Source organism: Nestor notabilis, unplaced genomic scaffold (genome assembly GCF_000696875.1).
Source record: "Nestor notabilis isolate BGI_N333 unplaced genomic scaffold, ASM69687v1 scaffold35364, whole genome shotgun sequence".
Lineage (NCBI taxonomy): Eukaryota > Metazoa > Chordata > Aves > Psittaciformes > Psittacidae > Nestor > Nestor notabilis.
In genome coordinates, this window is record NW_009926591.1 from 1,821 (window position 1) to 17,931 (window position 16,111).

At 37.5% G+C, this 16,111-nt stretch overlaps 1 protein-coding gene across 1 annotated transcript; it reads right to left on the reverse strand.

The window, feature by feature from the left end:
• Nucleotides 1–9,940: 9,940 nt before the first annotated feature.
• Nucleotides 9,941–15,848, reverse strand: CCNJ (cyclin J). Its single transcript, XM_010013595.1, has 5 exons — nucleotides 15,828–15,848; nucleotides 15,195–15,405; nucleotides 12,498–12,797; nucleotides 12,247–12,406; nucleotides 9,941–10,352 (listed from the first exon to the last, which is right to left on the reverse strand). The coding sequence occupies exons 1-5, from the start codon at nucleotides 15,846–15,848 to the stop codon at nucleotides 9,941–9,943; spliced, it is 1,104 nt and encodes a 367-aa protein (XP_010011897.1).
• Between the last annotated feature and the right edge of the window lie 263 nt (nucleotides 15,849–16,111).

A 16,111-nucleotide genomic window follows, 5' to 3' on the forward strand; every position in this document is an offset into this window, starting at 1 on the left:
TGAGCAACAGAGTCAGAGAAGAATAGAAAGTTCAGTCACAGTACTTGAATTAGTCTTGAATTAGTACTTGAATTCAAGCTCCAGCCTTCTTCATTCAGACATAGCTGATGCCTATCAGGAGAACGTACATTGCAGGAAGTTTGGGAGAAGACTGAACTAAGGGGTATTTGGAATGTAGCTGTTTGCAATAAAATGTTTCACTGGCTTTTTTACAGATTCCTTTTATTTAACTTACCTTTGTTAATTTGAATAGGATCATGGAAAGTGAATTGCAGAATACTGGAGGTCTTGGCATCACAGAATAGAATTGAGACCCTTAAGGACATTAAGTCCAGCTGTAAAGCTAACGCTACGAAGTTAATTTAATTTTATGAGTTCCTTAGATTTTAATGTTTAAATGCACATTCCAGTATTTCTATTCCACTTCTCTGAAACTAGAAGACTAGCAAAAGACTGTTTCCCGAGAGAATTTGTCACAGGATGTGTCTTCCTGGGCAGAGTTCGTTACTGTTGTTTTCTTGGTATCCTTTTTCAGAATTTAGTGAGTAGAATCCTTTGAGGAAAATATAGAATCATAGAATAGTTAGGGTTGGAAGGGACCTTAAGATCATCTAGTTCCAACCCCCCTGCCATGAGCAGAGACACCACACACTAAACTAGGTCTCCCAAGGCTCTGTCCAGCCTGGCCTTAAACGCCTCCAGGGATGGAGCATTCACAACTTCCCTGGGCAACCCATTCCAGTGCCTCACCACCCGCACTCTGAAGAACTTCTTCCTTATATCTAACCTAAAGTTCCCCTGTTTAAGTTTAAACCCATTACCCCTTGTCCTACCACTAGAGTCTCTAATGAAGAGTCCCTCCCCAGCATCCTTGTAGGCCCCCTGCAGGTACTGGAAGGCTGCTATGTAAACAATTATTATTTCCTTTTATTTCATATGATATAGTTTGAAACAAATGGATTTACTACCTTAAATACCATCTCTTATACCATCTCTTATACTATGATAAAGTGATTTTATATAATACTGACCTATGCACAAAAATACGTAATTGTAGAGCATTTAATGTGACTACCACAAATTTTACTTGGATACACCTTGAATAAGGTACTTATTTCCTATAGAAGTGTGTGATGGACAAAATTTTAAAGATAATACAATTGTAACCGTTGCTGCAGCAGTCAAACTTCAACTATCATCCACTGAAAATAGTTAAAAATAAAATTTAAATAATAGAAATCAGGTTTTATTCATTAAGAATTGCAAAACAGGACAGGTTGGTTAGTGGCTTGGAGCACACAGTACTATTTACCTACATGATTTTCCTCTGTAATAGGGCTTTGAAGTTACGTATCAAAGCAATTGGTATGTTCTAGTTTACAGGACACTAAAGAGTTCTTCAAAGAGCATGTATTTTAAAAAGAAATGTAAAGCACAATTTCCAAACAGAAGAAATAATAACTTGTGGTTTTAACAATGAAGGAAGAAGAGTTTTAGTAATGAAATATATTAAAGGTGCTGAATCTGCCACAAGAGCTAGTGGATGTTTATTCTAACTTAGTAAGTATGAGTTTATTTCTTAGCATCCAGTAAAAAAAAATCCCAGAACTTGTGAAATTAGTCTTGACTCACAATTTAACACTGTAATTGATAACTTGCTGGTGCTGGCTATAAAAGGTAATCCACTAGAGTGTAATTGTTATTGTAATTCCTGCAGATGATTTTTAAATAAGGTGGATTGCACTTCTTTCACTACTATTTATTATGTGCATGCTTTATTTACATATATTTAAATTTTTGTAGTTCTTTTTCTCTTGACTTGTATCTTTAATACCTTATGGATCAAACACACTGGATGAAAATTATGTTGATATTTAGAGGACATAAGTAAAAATTGCATAATAAATGTAAATGAGGTGGGAGATTACTGAAACAGTCTAAGTTCATTTAAATTCTTGCAAAGTAATTATTTGCTTTACAGAGAAGAAAAAAAGTAAAATCCTTAATTGCTAGCTAAATACACAATGTATGAGTTGCTCTGATAGTCAAACCTGTGTATGGAAATAACCATATAATAATGCAATTCCAGGAGAGTTTTCAACCTAATTGTGCAAACCCTAGCAACTCTTTCCTCAAAGAGCTCTCGTGGAAGTGTGTGGGGCAGAGGAAGAAAGAGACTCTCTTAAAAACACACACTTTTTTGTATCTAGGAGAGAAAGAGTAGACAGGATTTCTTGTAAACAGTTTATTCCTTATACTTCTGCATATAGTATTGGATTGTTTTGACTGTGGGAAATAGGAACAATTTGCTGTACTCCTGTGTAAATATTTTCTGTATTTTCGGGAAGAAAGCATGGGTGCCTTTGGGAATGTCTGTTTCAAAGCAATTCTTTAATTCAATAAATGTTTACATTTTTACTTCTGTGCCTAAGAGCATGCGGCATATAAAGTGCTTAGCAGAATCAAATACACATCTGTTACAGTAAAAATTTATTGTAAAGTAACTGCTTTACTGTATCAAGTCTAGGAGAGTCCTCTGCTTTCTGCATTTAGTCAGATCTGGTAAGTGGAAGGTGCAAGAAATCCTGTCATAGGCACTTATTGACTAATTTGCATTAAGAGATATTGCTTCCTTACCTCCATTAGTATTTGGCTTAAACTTTGAATGATTTCATTAGCTATGTAAGTGCTTAATCTCTTGAAAATTCTGCTAAACTCTTGCCCTCATTGAAAGCTGTGATAATTTGTTCCAGTTAATTTTGTATTTAAATAAATTGCCTTTCATTTCCACTAAATGTTCCTGGATTTTCTTAATAACAGGGAGATGATAAGAACACGAATTTTACCCTTTCTGTCCTAATATTTTGCCCCCCTCTGCTGTTTGCTCTCACTAGATTCTTCTTTCAGCAATACTGTTGTTTTTTTTTCCAGTCTGTCAGTGCAGTCATTGCAATTGTATGTGAGGTAAAATTAAATAGTTGTGGAAACTGATGCCTTTAATACCATCTTCCTAACATACAGTAGTATTTATGAAACAGCTGTAATTTGTGCTGTAATTATTTTTTTGACATATGAAACACTTTGATCTATTCAGAGTTGTCCTGCACCTTGTCTCAAAGGAGAGAACAATTTGTAGAAGGCTACAGAAGAAAGCACTGCTTTAAAATCTGTTATATAGTCTGTTTAAAATGTATTATATAGTAGCAAGTATGTAAGAAAATAGCCTTTTTACTTTCTTTTCCCCTGGAAGCATACGTCATTGCTGATACCTATTTTGCGTAGATTATAGGGGGGAAAAAGTGGGATTTGCCTAATGCTGGAAAAATTCTTTTGGAATCTCTTAATTGGGGCTGTATTGCAAGGAAATGTATTGCAAGCAGTTCAATACATTTTTATCCCCTTAAGAATGTTGACTGCTTTATCAATGGGGAGAATGTAAGATTGAGGAGTTAAATCAATGAGGCGATGCTTTCTGGTTAAATATAAACCCGTGCATGTACTAAAGTAAGCATAAACACAAATACGTAAACAGAGAGTGGCTTATGGAAACAAACAAAACAGGCAGCATTCTCAAAGACAAAGTGGTGATGAAAGTGCTTCCAAGCTACTTTTGTATTCTCACAATCTGCTTGATCAAGGAAGTGGAAAAAATTCTTGATGTAGCCTTTGTGGTCTCTCCTAGAAGTAGTGCTGCAGGCTTGCTACCTTTTTACCAACTAGTTCCCCTAAGTCTTAGGAGACTTTACAAGAAATTCTCAAAACAGACTTACAACCATCTCAGTGTTGAAGGAGGATCCCTTTAGAGCACACAATGTTGAACTTAGGTATAGAAGCCTGGTAAGGACTAGTAGAGAAACATGTTTCCCAGTAGGATCTTATCCTATTTCCACATCTGTAATTCAACAGGCTTTTGGGTGCATGGCTACACACCCATTCCTTCATCTGTCGATGCAGATAGTCTTCTAGGTATTCATAATCTCTGCTAGAAGGGTAGGGAATATCCAAGTCCTTGGAGATTGTCCTTATTGCACCACAGTGAACAAGCACTAAGATAGGATGTGAGCACGGAGATATGATGCAAGGCCAGAAACATAGAACTGCTCTTCAAAATACGGTCACTTTCCCTGGAAAATCAGTCTCTGTGGCATTACTGAACAATTTCTCCATTTCTGAAGATCTGCAGTGATGCCATCTGGAGTGCCATTTACCCTCCTGCAAAATCTACACATGTGAACATATTGCAACACTTTGCAAAACATGACTGTTGCCAGTGTGTTAAAAACAAACAAACTAGAACACGCTTCTGTAAGTAACCGTTGATAAGTGATTGGAATGCAAATGTGCATATAGTTGACCTCTGTACAAAAGCGTAAACCAGAACACCATTTGGCAAAGTCTTTCACAACTTTATGCTGACCGTAGGTGGATTCACAGTTTGCCCTCTTCTTGTGCTGTGGAGTCCCATTAATAAATCCGTAGGTCAAACTGAAAGAAGGATAAGTCTTTGGGCTTGAGTATTGGAACATCCATGGTCTGTGCCAATGGGTCAATACACGTACATTAATTTTCAATTACTTCAATTGTCTAATTTTCTGTGAATTTCAAAGTAATGCTTTATATATCCTTGTCTTCTTAATATTGATAAGGATACCTAAATACCTGAAGGTGCATAGAAAAAGGTGTTTAAGCAGAAAATAATTCCTGGCAAGAGCTTGGTTACCAGATAAACTGATTGAGTCCATAAAAGGTAATTGTAAAATGCTTCATTTAAACTACAAGCATTGCACATACACATCTTAGTTACTGATAAAGCTATGTAACACTACAGTATTTCATTTGGAAGGGACCTACATCATCTAGATTAGGAATGAAAACTAGGGAATGAAGCTTTTTGGTTGCAAAAAGCAGTGAGACTATAGCACATCTTTTCAGTAACATAATAAATAAGTGTATTGTGTTGTTTATAGGAAGATTCTGTTATCCACAGAATAAATTATAAATTGGCATTATAGTAGCTGAAAATCTAGTAGTTAATGGCAGACTAGCATGAAAAAAGATCTGACAATATACAGCCTGAGAGTGGTCTTATAAATGGTGCATAGAATATGGAAAATGCATACTTTGAGAGCTTTAGTGGGTTATTCTATGGAAGTGTTTTGTGGTTTGTTGTTTCTTTTCTCTTGCTGTTTCAGGAGAGTACATTCAAATGTTCAAAGAAAAGCAAGTTGTATTTCTAAATAGCTTTGGGGTATATATACCAGCTAATAGGTGTGATGATTTAACTGACTTGCAGTGATGCGTATGAAATTATATACTGAATCTTAGGTTTGCTGTTTTAACACCTGTAAGTCTTCCTTAAGTCTCCATTCTTCTCTTGGTAGAACTGGCAGCAGAAGCCCACATCCTTTGTTACACTGAGAGTTTCTGAAATCTGGATCTACTTTCTATATAGTTACTCTTTAATTATTCAGTTAAAGTCGGTTGGGGTTTTCTGTTTTTTAATATTTAGTAGCAAATGCTTTCCTTTGTCAGAATGCATGTCTTGTTTATTGAAGTTATATACATTTTTTACATAACAATTATAGGGACAAAGCAAAATGTGTAATGTAAACTTCACAAATGCAGGTGTTGTGCCACAACTTCTAAAATGTCATTGTAATGGGGATTAAAACCAACTGTGTGTATTTTGATATTGCTGCTTTACTTGGTGTTCTAGAAAAATTGCTGTTGACAACCTTGTAATAAGACTAACTGGGCAGTCATGTTCAGTCAGATTAAGGCCTTATCCACTTAAAAGACTTTTCTTCCTGTGAACATCCAGAATGTAGAGCTAATAATTTATTAAAGGAGGATGACTACACTACTTTCTGGCTTGTATATTCTTAACGGCAGTATTACAGTTGCAAAAAGTCTTTATTTCTGGTGATGTGTCAGTCACCAAAATGTGAACTTTAAATTTCATTTTTTTTAAGCTAAATTTGCAATGCAGGAAGAATATAAATATATTTAATGTAGATAATGAACCTGGCTCATGGGAAGCAGAGATAAAACTTTTCTTGTTACAAACAAACACAAAAAGCCTCAGACTTGCAATTTAAAATCTGAAGCAGAGACTTCTACTGAAATATTGAAGTGAAAAAGTAGCTGGCAGTCTTTGTAGTTGTCAGAGACTCACCAAGGTCAGGGGTAGTTCCTATTCTGTAATTACAGTAAAAGAGATACTAAAAACTTGAGATTTCAAGGAGACAGTCTAGACAGACTTGATTTTTGCTGCCCTAAGGGTGAGGACAAAACTTTCCAGATCCAAAGTACCAATGCAGTATGCATGCCACCATCATACTGGAGCATTGCCCTTATTCCTTAGCGGGACAGAACAGAGCTTACTCTCCTTCTGTTTCTAGGCCCTCTACAAGCGTTTTCACTATCAGTTTATTCCAAGATGGATTGCTGCATGCTAACAGATCTCAACTTCATTTTCCAATTTTGTTAGAGGAATTGAATTCTATGCAACCTACTTAGTTTTTGAAGCTCTATCTGTGATTGCATAGCCTTGTAACAAATGTGAAATGTGCATGTTATTAGGAAGAACTAGAATTTCCTTTAGTTAGGAGCAGTTGTCAGAAACTGTAAGCAACTAGAACTACTTCTGCTAGGATGCATCACAATTTTATGCTGCCTTCAGCATGATTGAGTATTCACAACTATTTTAAGTAGCCTCAGTGGCTGCAGCCCTTGACAAAAGGCTAGTCCCATATCTCCTAATGATTTCTAGGAGTATGAGATTCTCAGTATCACTGCTTTTTTTTAAACAACAAAATGAATTCGCCCCCCCTCAATCTTGAACTGCTACAGTTCTTTTGTTCTTTTATTTCTTTGTTACAGATGTGCACTAGACACATTGTTAAAGTACACAATGTTTAGCATATGCTGTGGGTGCAATTAGTTTTAAAGCCCCTTCCTGCATGACTTCCTTCCTGTTGGGTTTTGGGGTTTTTTTGTGTTTTGTTTTTAATTGTGAATTCAGGGTGTTCCTGAAGCTTATTGTAGTGTCACAAAGGCTGGGGAGAAAGAAGAAAACCCTTACCTCTTTAGCCCATACGCAGGGATGATGCAAGACAGATTTGGGTCAGTTTACATGTTTTAACACACCCACCCCTGAAAGCATAACATGTAGTCAAGACTTCTTACTCAAAACTAGTTTTATTTTAAAAAATAAATCGAATGCATAGCACTCACAAAGATTCCATTGGTTGGACATTTTGCATTTAGGAGCACCATTCTTATTCATGCCATAAAAACCACATTTTGGTTCTAATAGTAAGAACAGTATTTCTAATGTACACTGGGTAAAGCCCTTTTAAATAATATATTGAAACTGTTCAGTGTACATTTTCTCTGTAGACATTATGCAGCGGTAGTGTCAGAAAAAACTCAGACTAAGTAATAAATTAAAAACAAACAGCATGTAGTGGATCTTTTTACAGTTGACCTAATGTCATAAAATAGTCAAAAAAATACCCTATTAAATGTAAATTTGCAGTATTAACTAACTGAATACACCCCCGCCCATTATAATTCCAGTGTTAAGTATTAGTTAATTTTTAAATACCAAATGCCTATGGGATAAATTTACTAATACTCAAGAAAAAGAAGAGCCTATACTGCTGTGTCACAAATAAAGATGACAAGTTAGCTGATTTAAAGATTTTACATAAAAGATTGCTACAGGCATCTGCTGTTATTTCAAGTCGTGGTCTATTACAAGACTGTACATTCATAGTATCAGAGGTAGTTAGAGCACTGAGGACTTGGATATAGCATTGCAACAAAATGAAACCAGAAGAAAGAAGTCCATTTCCCTCTTAAATGGTTAACAATGCTGAATAAAAAACATGGCATCTTATGAGATGGAAAGTCTCAACACTACTCTCAGACATGGGCAAATACTCATTAAAAGATGGAGACAGGAGAGAAAAACAAAACCAAAGCCACCACAACCAAACCATCTTGCACTTTATTTTAGAATTGACCCCACTACACCTATTTCAAAGTCGATTCTGTAGCATAAAGCAGAGGGTCATCTCATTCATTCACCCTCCTGGTTTGCACATATATGCTATAAAAGCCCACCACAAAAATTGGGATTTATGCAAAATAGCCCAAAGAAACCAAAAGAAACAGGATTTCTTCTCCTCAACAATATACAGGTTTTTGTAGCATGTTATCATTCAGCCCAGGAAAGAATGAACACAGCTGTCTTCCCTCCACTCTGAACATTATGGTAAGGCCCTTCTTCTGTGACAAATATTGATAACGTTATCTTAATTGCCCCTGCTTTCAGAAAGGTCTCTCTAAGATTCACAATACTTCAGTGTCATTAGCTGGTACACAATTTTAAGTGCTGCCACTAAAACAGGGGAGAAGGTGGTAAAAGAACAAATAAAATGAAAAAAAGCCTTAAGTCCACATACTATAAAGATATTTTAAAGTAGTAAGAATCCTGTCATCCATACCCCTCTCCCTCCCGTATTCTACCACAGGAGAAAGTCAGGTATCCTCTTGTACTTAAAAAAAAAAAAAAAAAAAAAAAAAAAAATGCTCCATTAATATCTCTACTACCATTTTCATCCAAGAGTTGGATGAGTGAAGCTTTCTACCCTCAGACTACCCACTCCACAGGAGATGGTGTAATTCCATAGTTATATAATTAGCACCTTAATTGTGATAAAGCAGTTCACTCTGCAATATATTTTTGATCCACCCATTTCAAAGAGTAAATCTCTGCATTTTCTCCTAGAACTCCAAAATAGTAGAAGAAAAAGTTGCCCCACTATTACCTGAGAATTTCCCTCCACTGTAAGACTGAAAGTACATTTAACTGTACTTTTTCTGTACAAGTGGTACTGTCAGTACAACTGGAGGATGCTCTCTGTTGATTAATAATACATGTGTGTTTGTGTATACACAGAGGAATCACAGCCACTGTAGTAGTTCTAGTACAGTACAAACAAGTTCAGCTGAAACTCTCTTTTCTTCACTTACTCAACAGCACACTGCTGGGCAGTAGCTCACATCTACATTCTGTGAATACTAACATATCCCTTTGGTACTCCTGCATATAGATGCCCTGAAGAAAAGCCACTCCACTTGCTATAATCTCTTCCCTCTCTACCTTTCTCCCTTCAAGTTATACCCAATTAAGTGTACAAACCAGCAGCACAGAGTAATGAATAGAAAATTCCCTGAGTTAGTATGAAAGAGTTACTTTAAACACAAAAAGGACAGGGAGAAGAAAAGAAGCAAAAACATAGTGTCTATCCTGTGAGGTACAAAACTTAAAACTAGCCAAAATACCAGTTAACTCAAATGCCTTAGCCTAAAGCAAATATCCAACACAAATCCTGAAAAAGGGGCAAGAGTATGGAGTTAGCCAAATGAGATTTGTTTCTTCCTGTGGTTCCCATGTATCTGGAGAAATCTGGCATTCAGTGGATTCTTAAGTTTCAGTAAATTTAAAGTAAGTGTTAATACTGTATGGTGGTATTACATAAATGTCTTCAAAATAATACTGCATATCTCCTTCATTAAAAGCTACGTCTGTAGTTAATCCACAGCTATTTTTGACTAGTATTTCAAAGATGTGTGTTAGAAGCATTGAGTATTCCGAGTGCCAGAGAAAGAACTTACTACCCCCAGGTATACGTATTCTTTTTGGAAGGCGTTTTGTGTGCTTGTTTCAAGTCTGTATTTGACCGGTCATACTGCTTGCCAATCCAGTTGCCTTTTTTCCTGGAAAGACACTCTCTTATTCAATTTGTTGCCCTCAAACTTATCTGAGGGTTAACAAAAAAAAAAACCCAAAAAACAAAAACCCCGTAACAATTCCCCTGAACACAACTTCCCACCCCAAACAAACAAGCACAACACGGTTCTGTATTTATCACCTCTCAAAGCAGGGAGTAATACAGGAATATCGTCCATTCACTTGATAACTCCGGTTGTAGGAGACACTTATACATGGCTTCACTTCTAGCGGAGCAGTGAGTGACATTGCAGCACCAGCCTGTGCATGGCCTCGAGCCTGAACACTAGACTGTAAGGCAGCAGGGCAAGTCTGAAGTGAGTAGGATGCTGCATGATTAGATGATAATATCTGTTGACAGTTTTGCTGCTGTGATGTCTGATGGTGATACTGTAATGAAGATTGATGAGCTTGGAGATACTGTGGTATGTGCTGCTGAGCATTAGCCTGCTGGGGAGTTGGAGCTGGGGTCTGGAATACAGTGTGTTGGGCAGACTGAGCATGTTGTCCTTTTTGCTTGTTTGCTTCCTTTACATCGTTATCATGTGCACTAAAACAGATTGAGAAGACAGAATACATGAAAATAGATACTAAAATAATTTAAACTCTTCTAGGTTAACATTTAAACTGCACAATCTTTAGAGTGCTCTATCTGAAAGCTTGCAAAGTTTTAAAAAGAGATTAAAAAAAAAAAATTTTTAGCCTACTCTTTAAAATCATCTGAGATTTTAAAATTCATTTCTTCAGGATACACTTTCTTTTCAACATTTCACTGCACAGAAATACAAAATGCAAATAAACACCAAGTCTAATACAAATAATACAGCAGTATCAAAAATTACCAGTGCAATATAATCTAGTGGTACTGCAATAAAGTGCCAGATTACCAGAATCTGAAATTAAAATTTACTTGCTGCTTCTACCTCATTTAAATTGGGTAAGAATATAGGGTTTTTAAAGACATGATATCAGAGGGTTCTTAAAGATGTACATTAGAGTACTTAAAGATCATATGTATACTGACATTGGATTCTGTTCTGGGGAGTGGAAACGCATTTTTTTATCCTCCTCTCACCTTTTTTCTAGCCCACCAAGGACACTTCAGTTAGACAGTTTAACTCACCTGAATTCCCTTTGATTTCCATCTGTCTGAAATGTATTTAGCTGTACTCTTCCTCTTGCTCTTACGCTGAGATTAATCAGGTGCCACCTACATACTTCGGTCAGGCCTATAATCATCTAAGGGTTTTTTTGTACTATACAGGGCATATCTCTTGAAGACAGTTGGCGTTCAACCCTTCAATAGGTTTTCCTGAAAGACTGCTTTTTATGGTGCACTGTAAAGATGACCTAAATGCTTCACCTTCCTCACACCCCACAAGTGCTCCACAGCAATAATGAAAATTCTACAACAGCACTCACATGCTTTAGGTACTATTCCTTTCATTACACACATTAGTGAAGCCAAAATAATGTAACACTTCTAAGGAATATTTCTTCCAGATACAGCTGTTCCTGTGCTTCTACAGAATACAACTGTGTTTAGATTTGGGCAAAAGAAAACTTCTTTAAGAGGAAAGCAGTTATGGTGGGCACAGGTGTTGATCTTAAGGGTTAGAATAAAAGAACTGATTGTATAACAACCCTTCCCAGTAAGGTTCACTTTGGCATTTGTTGGCATTTTTATCTCATGTCATCTGGATATGTCCACTGTAGTGCAAAATTAAATAAAACCTCCTGGTCATTTCCTCTCCCTAAAATTGGCCACTCAAACAGTCTGTATAATCTGTTTGGAGCATCACTTGAACTTCCAAGGGATAGAGACTTCAGAGTAAGTAGGGGCTCCTGTGCCTTCAGAACTCTTCGCTCTTTTTGCTCTCTGAGCAGACTACAGAGATTGGGAACAAGCTATTTAACAGATTCTCGAATCATAGAATAGTTAGGGTTGGAAAGGACCTTAAGATCATCTAGTTCCAACCCCCCCTGCCATGAGCAGGGACACCACACACTAAACTATGTCGCCCAAGGCTCTGTCCAGCCTGGCCTTAAACGCCTCCAGGGTTGGAGCATTCACAACTTCCTTGGGCAACCTATTCCAGTGCCTCACCATCCTCACCGTGAAGAACTTCTTCCTTATATCTAACCTAAACTTCCCCTGTTTAAGTTTAAAGCCATTACCCCTAATCATGCCAGAAGATGTTCAGTGGAAATGCAAGGCTGAGGTTTATTTGTTGAAAGAATGGGAAAGAAGTTAGATCTGATAAGGTTTTCTTTCTTGGAAAGAAAAAACCCCAGTTATTACTTAACTATATTACCTAATACCTAAGTACTTTTAGAAAAGAAAAATTGAAATTAAAAGAAGAAATTTACTCTGAGTGCTAAGAGCCATTAAGCTTAGCAACAGATGCGAAAATGGGCTTAAAAAAAAGCTGCTGTTAACTTACATTAACAGTCGCTCAATACATGGCACTAGAAAATCCCAGGAGTATGCAGTGAGATGATGCATTCGGGTAGGCCACGTTGGTGAGAGACGCAAGATAATCCTTGAAGAAGCTACACATGCAGTAGCAACTAAAGAAGGAGCATAATTTAAAAATGCATGATCTGGAAAGAAGGAATAAGAAAAAGATTCATTTAAGTTGGTCATTGTCTGTCAAGGCAACAGAGGAGTCATTACCTGAAATACGTAACTCACCTTGCAGTGATACTTCCAGAAAGTAATCAGCATATTTTGCCATATATAACTTAGTCTTCTCTAAGCAAACCATTGGCCAGCCATCATGAAGATCAGTCTCATGGACAGCAATAGAAAGATAATAGTCGATGAAGTGAGCAGCAGTTGGGAGGCACAAGTTCCACTGAAATGTTTCTAGCAACAACAACTCCATATGAAGCAAATTCTGTTTTGTTAGTACCAAATTCATGTTAGTCATACAACCCAAGCTGTTCAGCTGTTCAAGTTTGGGAACACTGTCTTCCTTTTCTTCAAATTTACCTTCCGGTGAATGGAAAGAGGAGGGGAAAAAAAAAAAAAGTTTCAGCACAAGTGAATGACAAAACAGTTTGTCTCTAATGTCTGCACTGGTCATATTTCAATTCTATGTCGAACAAGCTTGAGACTTTCCTGCAGTTGCAAAGCTCAAATGGAAGATGTCATCAGTGAAAAAAAGGGGTATGTACTATAGAAAGCTGTCAAACACTGTGTAGGATATTGTGCAGTGCCATGTTTTCTGTTGGTTTTCCCACCCTGGCACACACAAGTCGGTTGTCAAGAGCAAAAGCAAGTTGTATTAGGATGTCACTGGCACTGCATATGCAAGTTTTTGTCATCAAATTATTTTATGTGTCCCCATCATCAGTGGAACACCACAGTGATGTGACTTGGCATACGCAACACCACCACATTTGGCTTTCATCACCCTCCCACCCCCACACACCCTTTTTGTTTCTAAAACTCATTAGAGTACAGCTAGAGCTCTAGCTAACATGGCTGCTTTAAATGCCTGTTATGGTAAGTATAGTTTTAGATTTGATAGTTGGTAAGATGCTCCTGCAGTTCAAACAAGTGGACTTCGGCAATGAACTGCTGAAAACCCACACTGCTATATACACTGTTTCAACTTTAATGCTGCTAGCAGCTTCAGCTTTCCTTGGACTTTAACTCATCAGGCCTGTATGCTTTTAGCCTGAAGCAAAATTGTGTATGTAGAAAACCCATTAATAAGAGAAACAAGTGTCATATTTCCATAGAGTTTGCCATATGGTTGTGCTATTTCAATTTCATTGCAAATTCTTTCCATCTTACACTCTGTATTCAGTACTACATGAGATGTTGTAAATGCACATTTTTAGGGAGTTTTGCAGGACTCGACATTTTTCTCCACACACCCCACCCCACCCCCCAAGGTACTTATACAGGACTTAATCCAACGCCAGTCCCAGTCTGCTAATTTTTATTTCCCATACTCTAGTAATTACAGAAATAGAAGCTTCAGGAATCACATAATTCCTCTTACTACTTCTATAACCTTATCAGATACATCATGGTGTGATCTGTCTAACATATTGCATCACTGATTAAACTGCTTGTTAAAGCCACACAGGGCAAAAGTTTAAAACAGCATTCTGGTTTGTGCTTTCTGAACCAATTCATGTGCTGCTGCTTGGAAGAGTGAGTACTCCAGGCTTTTGGAGCTCTGCTTGCAGCTTGTCATGAAAGATGGCAGAGGCGATTTTTTTTTTTTGTAAATTACAATTCCCTTCACAACATGAATTTCATTTGAAAATCTGGCATTAGTTCAAAGCAAATCCACTTTCTTAAATGGATTACACTGGTTTCTGAAGCAAGGTTTTCATATGCAGCACCTCATCCTTTGCCAAGAAAAGATTGCTGGCTGGTGGCATCCAGTCAAAGTTTACCCCCAGAACAATCTGACATAACCCTTTTCTTATTTAACTGTTCTGCTGAATAGCTGTAATGGTGGAAGACAGGGATGCAATGAAAGGAAGCAGTATAGCAAAAATAGCCAGCACCTCAGTGCTCTGGTTTTCTAGCAGAGAGGGCCTGGAGCTATGATGCCATATATCTGATTTGATAAAATATTCAGGGAAACAGACCAGCAGAAACTGAACCAACAGTTACTTCTGCTGCCAGGACCTGTTTCTCTGAATCTGTTGGTTTAAGAACAAATGCAGCAGGTATCCCAGCAAACTGTACCCATATTTCTTTGGGGACATCTAAAAGGGGTCCACAAATGGCAAAAGATGGATACATATACCACAAGAACCTAGCAGAGGTCAATATAAGCAGCACTGCTCATAACGAGTGTTTGTAATTACTTCTGTCTTCAGAGAAGTGTACATTGACATCATATTTCACCAGTATTACATTTTGTATGTGACAATACAGGGTTTATGTTAGCCTTAGCTTGCTTAAAGAACATTGCAATTTATGAAATCTGAAGTATTCCAGAACCACACATCATCAGCAGGGTGCAGTGCATACTACATATGGTTTATTTAATTTCTTCCTTTATCACAGTTATGCAAATTTCTTATTTCCAGCACTGGATCTACCTATTTTGACAGGTCCTCAGAAAGACAGTCTTTCTATTCCTACAATACAGCTCTGAAAGTTCACCTTAGAACAATTTGTTTCCAAGAATAAACATTAGTTTTTCAGGTCAGTTTGGTTTTTCTCCCATCAGCTTCATCAGGTGCTAAAAGAATGACACCAAGAGTCCTACCAATTGGGCTAAACTGATATACGCTAATCTGCCTGTCTTTTATAACCACGTTGTTTCCCCTATCTGCTGTATCCCATCAAGACACACCTTGTATTTGGCAACAGAACCTATATTGCTCTAGTTAAACTTTGGTGCTACATACTTACTTGCTAAAAGTAAACAGGAAAGAGCAACCACATGCAGCTGCTGTATAGATATGTCATAACGATCCATAAAGAGGTCCAACAGATACACAGCTAGATGTCGTGCAGCAGGACAAAGTCTGAACCGATTGCTCACAATGGCAATCAGATCTGCAAAGTATCTTCTCAGATGTAACTGGGGAGATTGGCCTTTGTAGGAGGGCAGCTTCAGCTCCTAGATGGACAGCAGCATGTATTTTTGTTAAAACCATCATTTAGTTTGAATTGGTATCAGATTAACACAGCTGACATTCTCAAACTTCTCATGGAATTTTCAAAAGATTTCTCCCCTCTTCCGTTTCCATCATTTCAAAGCATTTCTTTTCACAGAACAAAATCTGTTGTATTACAGAAGAACTAAGAAATAATTTGGTTCTGCATAACATGAGTGCAATAATTTAAAATCTAATATCTTTCAATTGGGAAAACGGTAGAAATGACTTCAGCTTTTATCATTTCTGTTGTCCTCTACTGCAAAGGCTGTACCTCCCAGCAGGCAAACAGCAAGGGTATGTGAGTATTCCTCAGCTGCTTCAATGCAAAGTCCATCAGCTAACTCAACCCCCTCTCACTACAGCTCAACTTGAGCAATCAGACTTTGTACTGAAGCGTTTGCATTTTCCAACACCACCGGATCTCTGCAGGTGCCTCCAGGAAAGGGCACTAACAGGTAGCTGAAAGTAGCAACCTTAGGAAGAGGAATGGGGTGTGCATATTTAAACCCCATCTGATTTGACTGATGTTGCACTGGCACTGATTATAGTCTGCTCTTGGGCATTTAGTTCAGCATACATAAACATTGCACCATCTCAGATTTGAAGCGGGGACCCCACAAAAGCCCTGCTAACACCACAGACAAGAAAAGTCTGTGATGTGATCCA

Coding starts and splice junctions, on each gene's coding strand:
- CCNJ (XM_010013595.1), bottom strand. CDS start 15,848: ATGCAAACGCTTCAGTACAAA. Junction 12,798..15,194: donor TTCCTGTTTACTTTTAGCAA/GTAAGTATGTAG, acceptor ATTCACCGGAAG/GTAAATTTGAAGAAAAGGAA. Junction 10,353..12,246: donor TGTATTGAGCGACTGTTAAT/GTAAGTTAACAG, acceptor AATCTGTTTTAG/TGCACATGATAACGATGTAA.